Raw genomic sequence first — 22,864 nt, 5'->3', positions numbered from 1 at the left:
CGTCTACAGAACAAACCATCGTAATACAATAACTTGCCTAATTACCCTAACCTGCCAAGTTAACCCAGTTACCCTAGTTAAGCCTTTAAACGTCACTTTAAGCTTTTTAGAAGTGTCTTGAAAAATATCTAGTCAAATATTATTTACTGGCATCATGACAAAGGTAAAATAAATCATTTATTAGAAATGAGTTATTAAAACTATTATGGTTAGAAATGTGTTGAACAAAATCTTCTTTCCGTTAAACAAATTTATAATAATAATCAGGGGGCTAATAATTCTGACGTCAACTGTATGTGACTACAGGACTGTATCATTTCAATTCTGTATCTTAGAGCAAGGAAGAAAATGTTTTTAAACCTCATAGATGCCAGAACACCAGTTAAATATATAAAACATTTTACAAACACACACACACACAAACACACACACACAGCTGTCAAGTAACAGAAGGACAAGTCGTTGCATAATCCCTCCTTTAAATCCCTGTTCTACTTTTCAAATCTATCACTCAAGCAAAGCTAATGCCTGAAAATAAATCAATTCCTCTGCTAACTAAATCACCCAGACAACCCCACAAATAAGCATGTGTAATTCATTTACCAGTGGAAGAAATGTCCTCTAAAATAAGCAGAAATATCAGAAATACATGGTTTTATTTACACACTCTCCCACAATTTTATATCAAAAGACATTTTAACCTGAATCTGGCGATCAGATACATTAAAAGCAACATCCTTCAGGCCACATTATACAACACAGAAAGCCCTGTTCTAAAATGGCCGACTGCACTTAACTTGCTAGAGTGAAATAATTCATTCACTTCTGTCGGTAAAAGGGACAGACCCTTTTACCCGGTCTATACATCTGTGTTCACCGCTCCCAAGGGCAGTGCAGTACGGGCTGTTCATCAGAGTATATGAGTTATAATAATAGCAGTGCATAGCCCAGGGGACATCATGCGTCATCTGTATAAACTGCCATGTTACATCTACTCCTTTTGCTAGTTGCAAAATTGTGTTTGGATGTGTGTGCCAAAGTAAATGGAGGAGGAGGAATGCGTTAACTAATGAGGCAGTCATTTTAAAAATACATTTTAAATTTAATTTAATTTAAATTAAATAATATATTTTAAACTAAAACTTATATAACTATTGTACTCTGACTTTTACATGTGTATATTTCGATTTAACACTGTTTTTTTCAACCCAGGTTCATTCTGAAAACGTAGTCCTGTGGACGTTTCTGGAGATCGCGAAATACGTCCCTGAAGTTACGTATTTGCTCAGTTTTTGTTTTCGTGAATACACAAGAGGCCGCTGTGTGCACTTTTTCACATCTCAAACTTCTCTCGCGAGTGGCGTTCATGCCCGTGCTGTTCTCGCATAAACCAACCAGAGGCCGCTGTCGACTGACTGTCTGTCTGACTGACTGAATTACAAAATGAATGACTGACCCACCCTCCTCCTTTCCTAAACACAACCAACGATTTACAAAAGCTGTCCAGAAAGAGAAATCCCCTCGTCTGATTTTTACCACGTTTTCAGATTTTACCACATTCTCACGCTGTTATTCACTTGTTCGTTTTATTTTTGGATTCTGTTTTTGTCTTACCTGATTTTTGGAACCGCTCTTCCCCGGACTCAAAGAGTCTTTGAGTGGTCAACTCCTCTCTGTGTCTCAAGTCCGCCGATGTACACGAGGAGCTAACTGGACAAACTGGTTGTGGTGGGAAAAGCCCTCCACATAGAAGTAAGCGGTCAGCTGGTAAGCGTGAAAAGGAACCGCGTCATACCGACCCGTAGCGTTCGCTTAAAAAAAGAAATGCAGCCATGCGTACCTCTGGCTACATAATTCAAGGTCTACAGAAACGTCCAAGGGACTACGTTTTCACAATGAGCCTGTGTTGGTTATTTTACACAATTACAAAACACAAATAAGTTCAGAGTATTTCTATAATTTTGTAATTGACCACTAGCATTTAGTATCCGCCAAAGACTATAGAATATGCAAGAAATGTCACTCGTATATTTTTGAATGAGGAAAAGTGTAACAATCAATATGGCAAATGAAGCTACAAGTACCAGAGCCAATCAGCACTCACTATGACCTTTTTCTTCATTGCTGAATAGAGGGTGCCTTAGTGAACAGCGCCTTCTGGTAGAGGGCTTAGAACCTCCGTTAAAAATTGTCATCAGCCAGAGCAGCATTTCTCAACTGGGTGTCAATGCGGTTTTCAGTGGCTTACAGAGTTTTTTTGTAATGCAAAACTTTGATTTGAAAAGAAAGACGTGTGTTAAAGCTGTTATACTTCTGTCAGATACGGTTCTAGTGCGTCCAGCATGGCTGATTTGCTTGTTGATTCTAATTGGTAGCAGTTATGTGCCACTTTATTTACTCTTTGTGACACTTATTCGATCAATGTGTTAGTGCAGGGGTCACCAATCTCGGTCCTGGAGGGCCGGTGTCCCTGCAGGGTTTAGCTGCAACTAGCCTCAACACACCTGCCTGGATGTTTCAAGTATACCTAGTTAGACCTTGATTAGCTTGTTCAGGTGTGTTTGATTAGGGTTGGAGCTAAAATGTGCAGGACACCGGCCCTCCAGGAACAAGTTTGGTGACCACTGTGTTAGTGAAACAGTACAAGCTATGTATGTGTCAAACATTTTGGTGAATAACATTTGTTTGTGTTGGTTATATATTTGAAAGAAAGAGAAAATGTTCACTTTAGCGATGACGAGGCTTCATTTAAACAGAACAAGATGCTGTCTGGCAACAAGGGAAAAATACCTTGCATATGTTGTTTTCCATCTCCCTAGATCACCTTTTTAAAATCAGTCCAGGAGGTGGTGTTGACCGACTGCTGTATTGGTTCAAAGACATTAAAAGCAAGTAAAATAGATTAAAACTATCATTTCAAAGCTGTCCAAATGTGACTCTTTATATGCATCAAGGTGCCGACCGAAAGTTCTTAGCATCCTCCTTGCGCACACACAAAAAGAATAATGAGTAATTTTGCGTTCTAAGAAAAAGGTCTTCAAACTGACGATACTCCAGGGAAGGGGCTCAGACCAGATGAGTTTCGGCAGATTTTTTGTGATTCGAACATTTAGAGATGAAACTAAAGAGACAGTTGTTGTTTATTTGATTGATGATTCCTAATATGGAATTAATCGTAAACTTATCAAACAATTTTGGAGAATTTGTTGTTTCCCCATTCAAACAGAATGCAGAAGCATACTGATTGAGAGGCAGTTTTAAAGATAGCCTCCGAATAAATGACTTGCCTTAAAGGGATTTTAGTATCCGCTATTTATTCCTGTGCCTTTGTATGTTTGCCTCTGCTGCCTTGCAACATTCTGCTTATAAAAACATCCCTCAGACAAGTCTTTCAAGACAACAAAAAAGCAAGCTCTGTTGTTTCCCTGAGAAAGTGAGGTATGCACCTTTGCAGGTAATCTAATTTGTACATATTTAGACTATATTACAAAAACAATGTTTTTAGGGTAATGACTTCATAAAATAGGATAACAAACATTCAAAGATTAATTTTAAGATCTTAATAGAAGCTTTGAAAAAAACATGATACAGTATAAAGACAATATGAAGTCTTATGGCAAACAGAATAACTATTAAGGCCACACTAGTATTTATGGATTTCTGGTAGTCCCAGTGTTAAAAAAGCAAAAAAAAAAAAAAATGTTTCTCTGCACTTGTTTTTTCAAATAATGCCTTCAGAAGAAGCCCAATGGAGTAAACAATTGTAGCTAAAAATTTGGTCATTCCAAATCTTTCAAGAGTGCTTTCTAAAGTATTTTCACTATGTCAAAAACTCACTGAAGTCCCCCCAAAAGGTGGGTCATCCACAAACAACTCAATGTTGAGTGAGAATTTAAACTGAAAGAACAGCAGTGGCCAAACCTCTCACCAGAAAGGGCAGAAAAAATAACAGTTGGTCCAAAGTTCACTTCAGTGATGAAAGCTAATTTATTTATTTTGATCTGAACGGAAAAATTATCCTTCATTAAATTGAGAAAAGACTGAAGTCAAAATATGCACTGAAGTCATTGAAAGGAGGAGGAGAAAAGGTAAAGGTTTGATGTTTTCTGCAGCAGGAATTTGGCCTCTTAAACAGATACATGATAGAGTAAATGCAGTGTATGCAAACATGTGATTCTTTGCAGACATTCATTACTCAGTCAGTAAGCAATTGTCTTGCAGGACAAGGAGGCCTATCACAGCAAAACAGTTCTAGCAGTCCATTAATGCTGAATCACTGAAATAATGAAATGATGAACCTAGAATCCTGATCCAAGCCTAAATGAAAATCGCTGGAGAACCCTTGGCTAAATGTTAGGGGTTAAGAAACCCACTGCAGTCAATAAACTATGAAAGAGACTGACAAAAATCCTATCAATATCACAACGGAGCAGATTGAGGGACTAGTGATGTCTGATGAGAGACTAGTTAGTGATGTCCAGTGGAAACTAGATGTGTCTGTGGGGGAGTAGTGAGGTTCTATGTCATTCAAAGTCATTCAACTCGTTATTAACTGCTTTAAACTTCAGATTTTTTTTTTTTAACTTAACCTTTCTTTGTGCTGCAATCATTAGCTATGTTTCTATCCAGAGATGCAAATTAGATTTATTAGATTTAATAATTTGCAAATAAAGCACACTTTCTATCCAAAAAGAAAAAAAGCATTACTTCCCTATCAACTGGCAACAAATATCAAAAATAAAAGTGAAATTTGCTGTGGTAGGAAAAGCCACCATGAGCCTTTTCTCTTATATTATAAATGATCTGCACTTCAGAAGACAAAACGCAATGAACATACTGTGGCTTTTGGAGGCGTGGAACCATTCTTTTGGAGCACAGAAGCTCTGGGAGGTAATGTTACGATAACCAGTAATATAATTCTTGCAGATCGCTGGAGAACTACAGACACACACACACACACACACACACACACGTCACAGTAACAAACTACAACTCCCAGCATGCACCTTACACTCACCAGTTCCTGTTTTCCCACTGATTGCACTTTTTCTGTAAACAGTACAAAGCGGTTTCCCTTGTCTAGTCTTCCAGTGTTTTTGACCTTTTGCTTGTTTATCGTGTTTGATTATTTGCTGCCTAGCCTGACCATTCGCCTGTTTTTTACCTCGCTTTTTGGATTACATTTATGCTCCTGTTTGTTCTTGTTTGTGACCATTGCCTGCACAACTTTCCTTTAATAAACTTCATGTGAATCTGTACATCCCATGACAGACTATAGCTTAGACTAAGGGATTTCTTAATGACCAAGACAACATTTCAGATGTTGTGCAACATGGCCAGTGCCCCTATTTTTGTTATGACATGATCTGATAAAACAAAATCACATGACTTTTTTTCATCCTGAAATTTATTTGTTTCCATCGTAGTATATGCACATTAGTTCCTATCAGATAAACAGTTTATCCTACTCAGTTGTGCGCATACATTCTTTATGCACATTTTCATAATGTATGCACATCTTGGCATTTCCATTAAGCATTTTTATGCAATATTCCAAGCTGTGAATAAAAACAGGTGGATGGACACAGCAATTGATATTATCGACATTTTTTTAAACACCGTTTATTAGGGTTTTTAAGTACCTTTAATTACCTTGGTTTTTTGGTAAAATACTGTTACAATGAAGAAACAATTAAAACACACACAAAAACATTTGATAATGAAGACTATACAAAAGTTCTGTATGATTCTTGAATCTGATTGGTTGATAGCTGAGTGATATTCTGCAAATAACAGCACTCGTACAGCTTTTTCACCCTTCACCCTTGTGTATTACTTCGCTCACATACAGCAACAAGCAGAGCAAACTCTACAGTTTGACAAATATTGCTGCTGTTGGAAAACATAATGAACTGTTGAAGCTTTTTAGATGAGAATGTAGTTGTTTAGATTGCAACTATGCAGTTTATTTATAGACATAGTGTCTATTTTAAAATATTTGTAATTTTGGAGATACAGTGTGTCGGCAGCCATTAGTCTAAAGTGACATTGGTGAAGTAGCAACGGTTTCTGCTGTTCTGACATCAGCTGCAGATATCAATGAATTGTGGAAGAAAGTAGTTCTTCTTGCAAAAGGGTTTTTAGACTCTCTGTGTTTGATTTTCTTTTTTATATACACAATTATGCCATCAAACTGTTGTGTAAACACAATATCACACTCGTCACAGTGCAATATGGATGTATATCGTCCCTGATGGAACACTACGGCACGAGACCTGTGGTCATGTGTCAATGCACTCCTCCCACCAGTGCCGATATACAGCCATATCGCACTGCTACTCGTGTAATACTGCTCATTTTAATTATGTATTTTTTGTCTTCATAAACAGTTGTCTAATTTTGATCTACAATAAGAAAATACAAAATATGTTTTGTTTTAGTTTTGTACAATAAAGCAAAACCTTTAACAGACATTAAGCTGAGTGGTGATGAATGGTGGTTAAGTGTAGTCACTATGGTATTGTTAACTGAATACATTAAGTATTCTTACTAGCACATGCCTGTTGCTAGGAGTCAAGCAGGTCACATTCTGGAAACTGTGATGGGTTTGGTCTTCACTAACCAATCAAACCAATCAGAGCTAATGACGCTAACCTTGAGATGCCACTGCTTGAATTATTCATGGCACTCATGGCGTCTGATTTCATGCCTCTGACATAGAGTATTCTAGCAGGAAGAAGGTTGTTAAAATACACTTAATAAATAAAAGAAAAAAAGAAAATCGTCAAATATTTTCTAATGCTGTGACTAACAGACTTCTATTCTCTCATCACCAGCTCTCAATAATAACTATGATTCACATTCACCCTTCTCTCCAATGGTTACATCAGAGTCATGACTGAAGCAGTAAATGCACAAACCCAATAAGGAGGTGGATTTTTAATCACTTTTGATGCCCAGAGGATGATATGGAGACTGCTGACGTTTGTGTGTGCAGTGCAGTGCAGTGCAGTGAGATGGAGATTCTAGTTTCAACTTACTGAATGTGTGAATATATTTTTCCATTAGATCAGCACTCATTTTTTTTATTACAACTAATCATGTATCAGGAAAAAAAAAACTGAATCAGACCAGATCTTAGTCAAAATTGTCAAGGAAGATGAAGACCAAAATTATATAACTACTAGAATGGCCATAGTGCTCATTCTGACGACTATATCAAATACATTTTTGTCAAGTCATGTTTACATTCAAAGCCTTTATTGGGATTGTGGAATTAAGAATTTAATATATCACAAACATATTATAGGGCTGGGAGATTTGGCCTAAAATCAAAATCCTGATTAATTAAACATTTTAACTCGATAACTATTATTAAAAGATTTTTTTTTTTTTTTTGCCCTCAAAGTTCACTGATAAGTTTTGTACAGTAAGTATGCTCACATATTACAAGTGAGAGATTTTTTTAATGAAGGGAGCATTACTTGATTCTAAAATAATTAAAGGAAACACACACTATCTACTATCTATGATTGTTTATTTAACATCAATGTTAAACAACTGAAATTAAAACACAAATGACCTGAAACTAACAGTTACTTTTTTTCTTTTAAAAAAGGATAAAATAAATGGCTTGTACTTTTGGAAAAAAAATTAATTATGTTCAATGTTTTTGAATTTCTAGCAGTATAAAATAAGCAGTATCTCTTCTAAATTAAATAACTCTGGTATATCCTGTAAATAATGTTATAACATTTTCATATTCTGTAAGCAAATATTTTAATGTAAATAATAATTTTATTGTAATGGAAAACATGCCATCTCAAGGCATCTCTTGTGTAGTTTCCATTACACTGCAACGGACCACACCCGTGCATTTAACGCAGAAGTATAAATCAGCCTTAACAGAGCCAGGTCACGTGCCTCCACAGATGGGTGGAAATGTAATTGAAAAAATTAGACCTGAAAATATTTGATTGATTATAGGTTCTGAATGTCCATTTTGATTAATTTTTGATTAATCAACCACTCCTAATATACTATATTAATCATTTTAATTTGTAACACGCATTGTTAAGCACTTCACAGATTACTTTAAAGGCAATTGAACTCTCATGGCAATTTGAACTCTCACATTGCAGATTTTAAATAATTGTATATTGGTTATATGTTGTTCTATCCTAATAAAGTACACACCAATAAAATATATATTTATTCAGCTTTAATGTGATATACATCATCAGTCTAATAGGTAATTATTCTGTTCATCAAGGCGGCATTCATTAAATGTAAAAAAATATATAATGTTATTAAAAAATTATAAAATTATAAAATTTCAAAAACTGCATTATTATTGAGTGTAGAATCAACTACTCCAGTCATTATTGCTTTTATTACTATTACAATCACTAATAATAACATTAATAACAGCAATAATAATATTTTCCAGTGTTGGGTTGCTGCTGAAAGAACATCGGCTGAGTAAAACATATGCTGGATAAGTTGGTGGTTCATTCTGCTGTGGCGACCCCAAATTAATAAAGGAACTTAGCCAAAAAGAAAATGAATGAATGAATGGACGAATGACAATAATAATTAATACTATTAATGATTTCTGAAGGATCATGTGACTCTGAAGACTGGAGTAATGAAGCTGAAAATTAGTCTATATAATCACTGGAATAAATTAATAATTTAAATGATATTAAATAAATTAAATGATAAACTACTTTGGAACAGTTATTTTATAGCGCAATAACATTTCACAATTTTACAATTTGTACTGTATTTTTGATTAAATAAATTCAGCCTTGGTGAGCAGGAGAAGCTTATTTTAAAACATTTAAAAAACATACTAACCCCAAACTTTTGACCGGTAGTGTATAAATCCTAGTTTCATGAAAATTAAACTTATGACTGGTCTTGTGGTCCAAGGGTCCATTTTTGTTTTGAGTTAGGGCAAGAATTGAGGTTCACTAGTCCTTGGTCAATGAGTATAAAACGCTTGCAGACATTCAATTAATTGCCTTGCAGTGAATCATATTGCCTCTGATGATGGTCTGGCAGTGTCATAAATTTAGCATCAAAGTCCTGCTGTGTGACTTTACTATGCCTCGTCAGTGTTATAACAGGCACCATTCTCTTGCCTGTAATGTCTGTTGTTGAGTCTGAAATTAAAGATCACTAATGTCACAGCTTTCACTCAAAATCTCATGAGGATTATAATCATAAACAAGAAAAAACAGCACAGGTCTACATTAATCAAAGATCTGGGCTCTGTAACAAGCTGAAGACTCCCTATTCATCCACAGCAGTCTCAATCAATAAAGAGAAAGCAATTCTGAGAGTCATGTGATGGGAGTACAATCACTTAGGGCTTTGATCAACATGGCAATCGAACTCTCTCTGAAACATCAACGATACGGGTTCATCAAATGGATAATTTGGTATCCTTTCTAAATGGACGTCTACCACATGTATAATCACCACAGTATCACTGAGAACATCACACACTCAGAACATCACAGCACTACTGAGACCAATAAAAATCCCGCACCATTGAAGATTTTAGAAACCATTAAACTGAATCTTACATTAGATTTCTCACAGGGAACGGCTAAAATCTGCTGCGGCTCAGTAATGCAACAATTTCCTACAAAAAGGAAACCCTTTTATAAGAACTCGAAGGCCTATGTGAGTGGCCCAATGGTGCCTCAGTGATAGCTGGGTGGCTTAAAGCAGTCAGAGCTGCCAATCACTCAGCTTTCCTCCATTCTCCAGCTTTGTGGGAACTCGGCTATTGACCCATCTCAAGCTGGCAGCGGCGACAAAGCAGGCAGCATGGAGTACAAAAGACACTCTCCGGGCTCCAACTCCCACTAACAACCAGTTATTTACACCCTTAGACTGGGACTGGGACTGGCTTCTCTCCAAATTACAGCTGACTAGAAAGGCTCTTTCATGACATCATCGGCTGGCTTGCCATATACCAAGTCTGGCTTTTAATGTAGCAAAGAGCAGCGTTCTACAAAGCAATTCAGATGTGTTCTTGCATGTGTCTTAATGCATATTTGTTCATTTTTAACATGCGATTCAACTGCCTTTTTTACTTACAGAACGCATTCAAAACGTTATATACAAGACAGAAGAAGGTCAAACATATTAACTAATTAATTGTCTCTCACATTAGATTTTGAATAGATCACTTCCATTACTCACTCCACTGGGCCTTTTATACAGATCGCTTTAAGCATCCTGGCGATTGTGTGGAGGGCTTTGAAAAGATCTTTGAGTGGACTCTGAATAGACACAGACAAACCACACAGGCTGTCCTCGCAGGTAATCTTGCAATTCACATTGATGTTGTTCTGTGCACTGGTTTGGAGGATTGTAGTGTAAAAACAATGGCTCTGTTAAAGTTCAAAGTAAACATTCACTTGTATGCACAGCGCTGGATTTTGTAAATGTGTACTTATACGCACAGGTTACATATTTTGCATTTAATTTTTAAATGTTTTTTGCTGTAATATCCACACACTAAAAAAATAAAAATACTGGATCAAATTACTGGATCAAGCTATTTTTTCAGCTTAATTTATAAATGAAAACTGTAATAAATTAAATTGACAACACTTTCAATTGTCGCTTTTAAGTCAACAGGTTTTTACTTTTTTAAGTAAAGTTAGTAATCCCTTTTTAAAGTCTTTCTTTATGTTTTACCAATCTTTAAACATTGTACTTATTAAAAATAAGCCAAAAAAAAACACAATTCCTGAGATTGTTTATTGTCCAATACATTTAATTTAGTAAAAAAAAAAATAATAAGTTCAATTCATAACTTCAATTCCAATTCTGTATGTAAATTGTGCAAGCTTATTTCACAATATTCAACACAAACATAACTGCACTGTAAAAAAAAAAAAAAAAAAAAACTGTTAGTCTTAAATTTTTCAGCCGAATCAAATTAATTAGCTGAATCCACTGAACTTATGTCAAACTGACTTAAAACAGCTTGCATAACTTATAAAATAAAGTTAGAACATTTTTAACCTAGTTTAATATGTTACAATGAACTAAAACGTATGCTGTCATGACTAATTGATCATATAATGTTGTACAGTGCGATTGAAAAAAACAGGGATGAGTCTTCCTTGTGTAAAAAGGACCAACATGATGCATGTTGGTGGTGAGAATTTAAACTTCAAAATAATCCTTTAGAACAAGCTTTACTTATTTCATGAAGAAAATAAACAACATCATCTGGGAAAAAGTAAATCTGCTCATTAAACAGATAACATTTTCAAGATCCCACTACACAAGTTTTCTTATGTAATATTAATCAAAGTTATTTTAATTGGGCACTACCAGCTGCACATACGAATGCAGATGTTCAACTTAGCAACGTGTCAACAAGACACGCTTCAAGTCAGTCAGAATTCATGTGCAGATGGTGAGAAAAGTGTTTATGACCATGAGAAGTGCACTTAATGTACAAAGAAATATCATCCTGGATGAATTAGCATTCATAGATAGGCACAAATAATTCTGTTTACACATAAACAGTTTATAAACTTACTATAGACACATTGAAAATATTATGTAAGAAATCAAAACAAATGTTAAATATATAATATCACTAACAGCATGTAAGATTTTATGTACAACTAACCGTAATTTTTGCGGTTATATAATATTATATAGATATTTATTCATTGCAGCTTAAGTTGATGGAAGATGGACTAAATGATGATGTCCAACACAGTCAACACATGTTGACTAACACAATCCATTTACAATGACAGTAAGTGTTTCTTGTGCATTTTGATGCCTCGTTTCTCTTTTGTTCAAGGCTCACAAAATAATTAGAAGCTTTTATCTTCACTGTCGTTGCTCTGCCACATTTACAAAATCTCCATAAAAGCTTGAACATTTTTTGACAGATTAGCCAGACCGAAAACTCTTGACCTGAGCTGTACAGCAATACTATGGTGTAAAATTACATTCCACTATCATCAAGATCCTTTTGTAACTGATTTTACACAGATTAAGGTAAAACCAACTATATACTGCAGTTTATCTTGACCTACTGCGGTTTGTAGCTCAATGTTTGATGTGCCCTTCAAGACTTTATAAAGACCTATCTCAGGTGAAGAGATGACAGTGGACACACTGCTTTTCTTAAGCAACACAAGGTGGAAGGGAGGAAGCTAAATTAGGCCAAAGTCTAAATATTTCACAAGTTCTCATCTATTATTGACCAATGGTTTCGCCCAGCCAGGCAGATTAGAAATCAAATCTCTCTCCAGCCAGCGATCAGTTCCCTTAATTCTCCACACAAACTCCCAACCATAAACTCTTATGCTGCTCTTATGTTGGCGTTATTATAGAATTGTACTAAGCGTACTAAGTGCCAGTACAATTATATCCAAATTTCATTTTAAAATCATATTCATAATATATCTTATAATATAATATATGTCATCTTCTACTTCCTATTTCAATATTGGTACTTGTTTTTATCATTTTATTTTAATTGTAAAAAGCAGTTAATTGTCTGTACTTTTAAAAAGTGAGTAAACTCATTGCTTTTAAAGTGATTAGTTGACTTAACTCAAAAAAGTGAGTAATGCTGTTCACTTAAAATTTATAAGTAAAAGATATACAGTTGAATTCATAATTCTTAGCACCCCTGAATTATTAGCCCTCCTGTTTATTTTTTTGCTCCATTTCTGTTTAACGGAGAGAAGATTTTTTCAACACATTTCTAAACATAATAGTTTTAATAAATCATTTCTAATAACTGACTTATTTTAGCTTTGCCATGATGACAGTAAATAATATTTTATTAGATAATTTTCTACGTATACTTCTACACAGCTTAAAGTGACATTTAAAGGCTTAACTAACTAGGCAGGTTAGGGTTATTAGTCAAGTTATTGTACAACGATGATTTTTTCTGTAGACTATCGAAAAAAATATTGCTTGAAGGGGCTAATAATATTGACCTTGAAATGATTTTTAAAAAATGAAGCACTGTTTTTATTCTAGCCAAAATAAAACAAATAAGACTTTCTCCTGAAGAAAAAAATATTATCAGACATACTGTGAAAATTTCCTTGCTCTGTTAAACATCATTTGGAAAAAAAAAAAAAAAAAATCAAAGGGGGTGAATAATTCTAATTGCAACTGTATGAGCATAATAGTAAAAAACTATGTTCATTCAACTTTTTGAGGGAACGGGTTTACTTATTTTAAATAATTATAAAGTGTCAACTTTATGTCAGCGGGTTACTCACTTTTAGTGATTAAGTAAAGTGATTAAGTAAAGTCTTTGCAGCTTGTTCAAACTAAGTTGAGCTAAAACATTTGAATTTTTGAGATCTTCTTAAATTTGTTATGTTAACTTAATTAATCTGTGTTCTGGAATAAATTGTGTGGAACCCTGCATTTTGGACCATCTCTGATAGTTTGCAAAGGTTAACCAAGTATTTATCTTTTTTTTTCTATTCAGTTAGCTACCTAGCTTTTCAAATAAGTGCAGTGTTTTCTTGACAAGAAATAATCAATCATAATAATCACACATTAACTGGCTGAAAACCTTTTAACTTCATTTGGGATTGATTTTTTTGCAACAATAATATACTAGCATGTGCAAGTGTCTTATTACAGAACGAAAGCACAGTTTGTTAAACACTCACTGACCAATTTCCAGTAGCAAGGTGTGAAAATATATGCATGGTATGTAAAATCTTACTGTTCAAAAGTATTGGGTCAGTAAGATTTTAAATAATTGTAAAGATTTTTATTTAACAAGGGTGTGTTAAATTGATCAGGAGTGACAATAAGTGTGATGTTAATAATACAAAAAATTCTTTTGTAAATTATATTGATTTTATCATATAAAATCTACTTTTACTTTTACTTGAACTCTGGCTATATGATCACCCTTTTTTTACCTTACTTAACAGCACAATATGCTCCACTGTCCATAAAAGGTATTACTTAACATTAATTTTAATAACTGAAAAGCATACACAAACACATATTCTTATTTAGGGATAGTTCACCCAAAACTGAAAATTCTGTCATCATTTACTTATCCTTCATTTTCACAAACCTGTTTGAGTTTTTCATAAACAGAAAAAAAAGCTATTTAAAGAAATGCTAAAAACCTGCAACCATTAACTTTTCATAGCATTTGATTTTCTATACTGAAGTCAATGATTACAAGTTTCCAACATTTTTTTTTAAATATCTTAATTTGTGTCCATTAAAAAAAAGAAAACTCAAAAAGGTTTAAAACCACTTCAGGGTGAGTAAATGACGAGTACATTTTTTAAATTCTAGGGTAATCTATCCCCGAAAGCAAATATCCTATAAATCTCTTGTTTTAGTGTGGTTTTACTCCACATTCTTAAGAAAAAAAAACTAATGTCTCCACATTTGTTCCCTTGAAAGTGAACACTAATTAACAAGTGCTTGCGTAACAACTGTCAAAAAACAGCAAAGCAAAATTGATCACTAGTAACTACATCTTTGTGCTTGTTAAAATCGTTTCCCTTCAGCAGTGACAAGTTCATCTCAACAAGCCTTTTTAATAACTCTTGGTTTCTGTAGCCACATTAGATTAATAAGCGACAATGAAATTAATGTCGGATGAAATTCACTGGCAACTCTAGTTCACTGATTAACTGTCCCACATCCTACCAAAATGGCTGCCCTTATGAAACCCTCACCAATGAGGTCAAACATTCATAAACACAAGTGAATACAGCAGTCAGCTCTATAAACTCAGGATATAAACTTAGGATAAAGCACTGGGTCTCAGGTGCAAGTGGGTACTTACTGGTTGTGTTTCCGGACATCTGGATGATGCATTTAGACTCTTTACCGATCTCCCGAGAGTTAAAGGGACGAACTCTCACCGCCACCTTCACCGAGGCCCCTGCCATGGTGCCTCCGTCTGTGTGTTCAGAGCCCTCCTTTAAACGTTCAGGTCACTGCTCACCTGTCAAGACAAACATGAAGGATTAAAACACCGATTCCAGGTTAAACTCGAAGATCTTTATACACTCCAAGATATACTGGGTTATTCAATTATTCATTCATTTTCTTTTCAACTTAGTCGCCAGAGCAGAATGAACCAACAACTTATCCAGCATATGTTTTTACACAGCCGATGCCCTTCCAGCTGCAACCCATCACTGGGGAAAACCCGCACACTCTCATTCATACACAATTTTAGCCTACCCAATTCATTCTGGGTTATTTTATTACACATTTAGGTGAAAATATCCTGATTTTTTTATTAAATTCAACCCAATGACTAGATTTGTCTATCCTTTCTCAAATTTGAGTAGAAATAACACATTTTTTTGTTATATAGTTATATATCTCTTTATACACAAATAATACCTGCTATTTTATCAGTTAAGTAGTGCAAACTATATTGTTAACTGTTTTCATGATGTTCTGATATTTTAAGTAAACATACTTCATATGTATTTAAAAAGTCATCGTTTCGCATGATCTGATGCTACTGAATAACCTTGTTGCTTTTGGCCTCTGGGCTGCTTGGCCCCTTAATTGCTGCTTGGAGCTAAATGTATTGCTATTATTACTATTGTTATTATTATTATGTATTAATAGTAGATTTGGTTATTACTACTCCTATTTTGTTTGCCCTTCTGTGGGGATCAATGAGAAACAATGTTAACTGCCTACATGACATCGAAATGACAGTAAGGCTGATTTTTGACATTTATGAAATATTTCAGTTTTATAAAATGTCTTTTTGCTTTTAGCATTAAAACAATATTCAATAATAATTAATAAGACAATTATAATTTAAAACAAAAGCTATTATATTAATATCATAATTTTTTTATATATTACACATTTTAAATATATATTTTTTTAGAATTACAACTATAATTAATTATATTATATATATATATATATATATATATATATATATATATATATATATATATATATATATATATATATATATATATATTATATATATATATATATATATATATATATATATATATATATATATACAGCTGAAGTCAGAATTATTAGCCCCCCTGTATTATTAGCGCCCTTGTTTATTTTTTTCCCCAATTTCTGTTTAATAGAGGGAAGATTGTTTCAGCACATTTCTAAACAAAATAGTTTTAAAAACTTATTTCTAATAACTAATTTATTTTATCTTTGTCATGATGACAGTAAATAATATTTTGCTTGATATTTTTCAAGACACTTCTATGCAGCTTAAAGTGACATTAAAAGGCTTAACTAGGTTAATAAGGTTAACTAGGCAGGTTAGGGTAATTAGGCAAGTTATTGTATGATGATGGTTTGTTCTGTAGATTATTGAAAAAAAATTAGCTTAAAGGGGCTAATAATTATGTCCCAAAAATGTTTTTAAAAAAATTAATAACTACTTTTATTCTTGCCGAAATAAAACAAATAAGACTTTCTCCAGAAGAAAAAATATTATCCGACATAATGTGAAAATGTCAATGCTCTGTTAAACATCATTTGGGAAATATTAAAAAAAGAAAATAAAAATGAAAAGGGGGCTAATAATTCTGACTTCAACTGTATATATATATATATATATATATATATATATATATATATATATATATATATATATATATATATATATATATATATATATATATATATATATATATATATAATTATTAATAATAATAATTGGCTAAAGGATAAATTATGGAGATTGGAGGAATATAATATATAATATTGAGAATGTACATTTTAATAATTGCACACAGATTTAAATTAATCTACTTCATAATTGTAAAAATATTTCTGCATCTATGAGTAGTTTTTCAGCAAATAAGAAAAAGGTTTAACTTATTTTGTACTTTCATTACTATACAGTATATCAGCCTAGAAATAATGATTTAAACCCTTCCCCAATGGAAATTGCAGCTTCCGGGAAGCCTTTTGGGAATTTTTATTATTTATATTAATATAACACATATACATTATTATTATTATTATAAACGGACTACAGGGTAAGAGGTTTTGTAGAATGTAGGAAGGTAATATAAAATATTTAGAATGTACATGCTAATAATTGCACACAGAATCAAATTAATTTATTTTATCATTTTATCTTCTGCATGTATGAGTAGCTCTTGTGCAAATAAGAAAAAGATCTAACTTACAGCATGTTGTACTTCCATTACTATACAGTGTATCAGCCGAGAAATATTGATTTAAACCCTTCCCCGTTGGAAATTAAATTACAGCAACTTTCGGGAAGCCTGTAAATCTTAGCTGCCCATCACTATAGCAACGATGAGAATAATTTCATGTTGAATCTGCTGTAAGAAAAAAATTGGCATGAACAGAATGAAAAGCCAGAAAAGCAAGAGGGATGATTTTAGTGATGAGGTGAAAATATATATCCAAAACGACTCAATATTTCCAACCATAACAGGATGGTGTTTACAGTATATGACCTCACCGTAAAAGGATCATGCACGGTCAGCTACAGATCCAGAGACACTCGGCCCGGCAGCAACAAAAGAAGTGCAGGGCTGGCTAAATGTCAGTTCGCTTCCTAGGATTACAATGGCTCAAAAACAGAGCTGGACGCCACAAACTCAGCCTCTTGGCCACACCAAAATGGAGGTAAAATTAATGTGCTAGAAGAGATTTATGGCCTGTAAACCTCAATCTTGCTGTAAAACACACTCTGTGAAATTTACAGTAGAAAAGGCAGCTACGGTTGCAGAATTACACCATTAAAATTTAAAATATGACTGAAATCATAAAAGAAATGTCAACATTGTACTAATGTACATGACTGAAAAAATCATAGCAACGTTTAAACAAAGTGTCATGCAATTCATTTTTGATTATTCAATGTATATATTATGAAAATGAATGTCAATACATATTTTAATCTTAGCATTTTACAGTTATTTACCATTAAATATCACAGCCATTTTTATAGTTCTACTTTCATTTATTAAGATGTTGCTTCAATTACTAAGAGGTTCATTTGAATGAATGTGGATGAGCTCATTCAGAGATATCCTATGAGCAAAATTCTGCAATGTTCAATTAAGACTGACATCACGCTGAGTCACATCCTGGCGTGTCGGAGAGGATTCAAACTGTCCTGTTACTCCCTATAGTCTTCTTAGACATTTACAATTCAGAAAGGCGGCCATTTTTAGAGATATTGAGATAATGAATAAGTGATAAAGATGAAATTACATTTATATTGCATGGAATAATATGACTTGCACTTTGATTAATGAACATTTTCATGCCCATTGTAAATAACAAAGTGTAACTATGAATCGAATTAGTGAATTAGAAATGTAAAAAGACAGCAAATGAAAAGTGACAAGGCAGCTGCAAGTCAAATAATGTGTATATAAAGCAGGGGTGCCCAATTTTTTTCTTTTGAAGGGCGAAAAACCAAACTTGATTGAGGGTGGAGGGCCAAAGGTAAATATACCAAACTATCACAATAAAGTTGCTATGGTAATTACCTTATTTATTAATATTTAAAAATAAATAGAAAAAAAATCATATTAATAATTATTAAAAATTTTTTACATTTTATACTGAACTTACAATAAAAACATTTAAAACACAATAGTGTTCAATACTGAATACGCGAGTCAAGATGCACCTGCCTTTGCCTAGAATTGCTCATTGATAATCCTTCGAGCACCAAATTTATATTTTAAAAAATCTGTTTCACGCAGGCGACGCGGTGGCGCAGTAGGCAGTGCTGTCGCCTCACAGCACGAAGGTCGCTTGTTCAAGCCTCAGCTGGGTAAGTTGGCATTTCTGTGTGGAGTTTGCATGTTCTCCCCGCGTTCGTGTGGGTTTCCTCCGGGTGCTCCGGTTTCCCCCACAGTCTAAAGACATGTAGTACAGGTGAATTGGGTAAGCTAAATTGTCTGTAGTGTATGAGTGTGAATGGGTGTGAATGAATGTTTCCCAGGGATGGGTTGCTGCTGGAAGGGCATCAGCTGCGTAAAAAAGTGCTGAATAAGTTATCGGTTCATTCCGATGTGGCGACCCCAGATTTATAGATTTATTATAGATTTATTTAGTTCATATAGTACATCACAATTAAGGTTGGATCTGTTGCACTCCATCCACAGCATTGTAAGTGCTGATAAGATGATTGTAAAAATGTTGCCATGCAACCTGAAATATACACATACCACTTGAAAAATCTTAGTTTCTCCTTATTTAAAGATATTTTGAACTAAGGGTTTGAGTACAGCCTTAATACTTGCTTTAATATATATATATATATATATATATATATATATATATATATATATATATATATATATATATATTTTTTTTTTTTTTTTTTTTTTTTTTCCAGAAATTGACATTGATGTGTTTATTTTTTTCTTGATCAAAAATCTGTGTTTTCCAAATATTCCTTTATTCTCAATTTTTAAAAATACTGTAAAAATGCTGTTTCAAAAAATTGCTTTATGCTGTCCCAAAACAAATTATTTAAAATAACTTAATTGTTTTTACAAGTTTAAGTAAATTGAACATAAAACAATTAAGTTTTCCCAAAAAAAACTAATTTTAAATAAGAGTTTTTTGAACAAGCAGCAAAAGTAATTTTATGAGTTAATATTATCATTTACACCATTTATTTGTAGGAAATAACAGGTCATTGTTGAATAAATTTGGAAAGTGCACACACAAACACACCTGTATAAATATACAAATATTGTTTTCAATATTTAAGGTCAGAAAACCTCAAATATTACATTATCACGTTAAAAAAAACATATTGAACAAGTTTTACTAAATTGTTAGACCAGAGCAATTTATTTTAAGGGTCAAATCAAGAAAGAATACTGTAAGTGTTTTGCAGTGCAAATCATAAAATCATAATATAAAAAAATATTCTAAGTGCCCTTTTTAATTTGGCATCAATCTTCTTGTCTTTAAGTGTTAAGAAATATGCATAAATCATTAATTGTGCCTAACATCCTTTAAACAGTGCTCTCAGAACACACAGGGATATAATTCCATAATCTTGCAATGCCAGAATTGACCAAACTTACTTTAATAATAATGAATTTTGGCATGGAGTTATGCACTTCTCTGCACTCTCTCAAATCGTGATCCATTACCTCTATCCTGAAGGCATTACTGTGTGGCTGCCAGCTTCAGCTTGAGACAATGAATGACACGGCATTTATCTCAGCCGCACTTAGAAATATGTACACAAGGACAGAAGGCCATTAATGACAAACAACATCTGCTCCAATTCTAAAAAAAAAAAAAAAATTACACACTGTCATAATAATAATGTCTGGATTTGTTGACAGGCTCTGAATGGCCGCACCCCACAGCAGTCCCACCCTGGTGACCCAACACCAAATAAACACACAGAGGCTCATTAATACTGCATTGTCCTCTAGAACGAGCCGACAATGGAAAAAAACTCTTACCTCTACAATGGTGATCCTCTGATGCAGCTCTCAGCTATTGACTCTACAGAGTCAGCTCCCACCGCTGCCTTCTCAAATTTTCCTTTTTCTGCTCTTCCTCTGATATGGAAAAAATCAGTCTGGGTTTCCCTTGGTTAAACAGAAGATCCTTTATTTGCTCCACAGAGGGATATCGTGTAGCCGGATGCCCGCTAAGGCCTGCTTCTTGGAGGAGAGATCTTTGAGTGTTCTGTAATGTAGAAGCCAAAATGGCTCTGCTGGCTCTGCCTAGAGCTGTGATGCTGAGACTGGCTGAACCAGTGACATCATCACTGAGGAGGGCAGAAGCATCAATGCAGTAGAGAGAGAGAGAGAGAGAGAGAGAGAGAGAGAGAGAGAGAGAAAGAGAGAGAGAGAGAAAGAGAGAGAGAGGGAGAGAGAGAAGGGGGGTGTGGGGGATGGAGATTAGATTCCCTGTGGAGTAGGACACACACACACACACATGTACACACTCACACCATGGAGTACAACACACGCATGCGCACTGGGTTTTCATGTGTTATGGGGACTTCTCATAGATATAATGAATTTTTAACTCTAAAGGCTGTATATTGTATGCTCTTACCTGACCCTACAGCTAAACACAGCCCTCATGAAATAAACAACATTCTGCATTTTTATTTTTTTCAAAATACTTAATAATTCTGTAGGATTTATGAGCCTACTGTGTCTAAAATGTCCCCAGAAGATCAGATTACTGGAATGGATTTACTTGAGGGGACATTTGGTTCTCACAATGCAATGAACATGTACATGATTACACACACACACACACACACACACACAAACACATCGCAATTGGAGGTTTACAGAGACTCTTCAGAGGTGTAATGTATTTTATACTGTATAAAAAATAAAAAATAAAACTCACAGACAACCTGGCAAAATTTGAATGTCAAAACATTGTTATAGTATTATGTTTAAGTGTTATGAATTACAAGGACATCAGACATGTCCTCATAAACCACTATAAGACTAGACCATACCCCTAATTATTGAAACACACACACACACACACACACACACACACACACACACACACACACACACACACACACACACACACACATACACACACACACACACACACACACAGCTCTACATAGCCTAAAATAAATTTGCTGGACTGAAAATGTGCAAAAAATAACACAACTTTAAGCTTCTGACACCTGCGTGTAACAGAAAAAGAAGATAGAAAGTTGTCAGGTTTGTTGTTAAAGTTACTGACGATTCGAACAAGCATGGATGGTTCAAGTAGCAGCTCCAGCTCTAGCGATGAAGGAATGAATTTGGTTCACCAATACAATATGCAGCTCCACGTTCATATGGCCTCTGGGCATCTTCTTCAATATGCGCTCGCATTGACAGTTTTAAGCTTGAGCGCCTCCAAGTGCTGTTTACTGTAATTTCAGCAGCTCCGTGCCCGTGAAGAAAAATGGCAACCTGATTATTGAAGAAGGTTTTGATACGGTGCGGCAAAACAAAAAAAACGAGCATGAGGCGGTTCTATAAAAATGACACGTTTACGCCTGGTGTTTTGAGCGTTGGTGTGCACGATCACAATGGCAGACTTTATTTAGTCATGAAGATTTAAACATCGATGGAAAATATGAGCAAAAAGCGTACCAATGTGAACGGGCCTTTATTTTTCACAGGGAACAATGGTGAGCCACATCACGTTGGTATATGACTTTCAATCTCATATTATTTGCAGTAAAACATTTGTGCTGATGGTCAGAAGACAATTAATTAAAGATAATAAAATTACTGAATTAATAACGCTACAAAGACTTGTTGATATGAGTGCCAAAATTCCAAACAAATGTTAATTGCCACCCCTGGGAAATAGACAAGAAGTGGTATTAGTGATATTAAAACTTTTTCCAGTCACATTTTACAAGTAGAACACCATTATAAAGGTTGTTGTCTTTGAAACACTGCTTGATGTGTAACAAAATAATTTAGAATATATATATATAGGCTAGGCCTAAATATAGACCTTATATTAACATGTCGTTTTGCCAACTAAGCAAGGGGTTGCCAACCCCTATACTAAACCTAATCTATTATTATTTTGCTTCACTTCCTTGAAATTTTTGCATGACAAGTATTTTCGTCAGAAATTGCTGGTTATAAAACATTATAAGGCACAGTAATACAATATCATTTACTCTTTATTGTTGAAATATTTGACCTCATTTTGGCCTTTCATTTAAGCTATCTGTTGAGGAAAATCAGCTTTCTAGTGGGATTACTTTCTCAGTTCACAAACTATTAGCACAAATTGGACTTTGCTCTCCCCACAAATCCAGTAAATCCATGTAACA

The 22,864-nt window shown here is 34.1% G+C and overlaps 1 protein-coding gene across 41 annotated transcripts in view; it reads right to left on the bottom strand.

The window, feature by feature from the left end:
• kif1aa (kinesin family member 1Aa) overlaps positions 1 to 20,758 on the bottom strand; it is a 117,709-nt gene extending 96,951 nt beyond the window's left edge. For all 41 annotated transcript variants that reach the window (XM_021477120.3, XM_021477121.3, XM_021477124.3 and 38 more), the window contains exons 1-2: positions 20,499 to 20,758; positions 14,846 to 15,007 (exon numbers count right to left, since the gene is read on the bottom strand). In XM_021477120.3, the coding sequence (XP_021332795.2) occupies positions 14,846 to 14,951 (106 nt within the window). In that variant the 5' untranslated portion in view covers positions 14,952 to 15,007; positions 20,499 to 20,758. The remainder of the gene's footprint in view (positions 1 to 14,845; positions 15,008 to 20,498) is intronic.
• Positions 20,759 to 22,864: the final 2,106 nt, after the last annotated feature.

This window comes from Danio rerio, chromosome 6, assembly GCF_049306965.1.
Source record: "Danio rerio strain Tuebingen ecotype United States chromosome 6, GRCz12tu, whole genome shotgun sequence".
NCBI classification, from domain to species: domain Eukaryota; kingdom Metazoa; phylum Chordata; class Actinopteri; order Cypriniformes; family Danionidae; genus Danio; species Danio rerio.
This window is presented reverse-complemented; position numbering and strand designations above follow the sequence as displayed.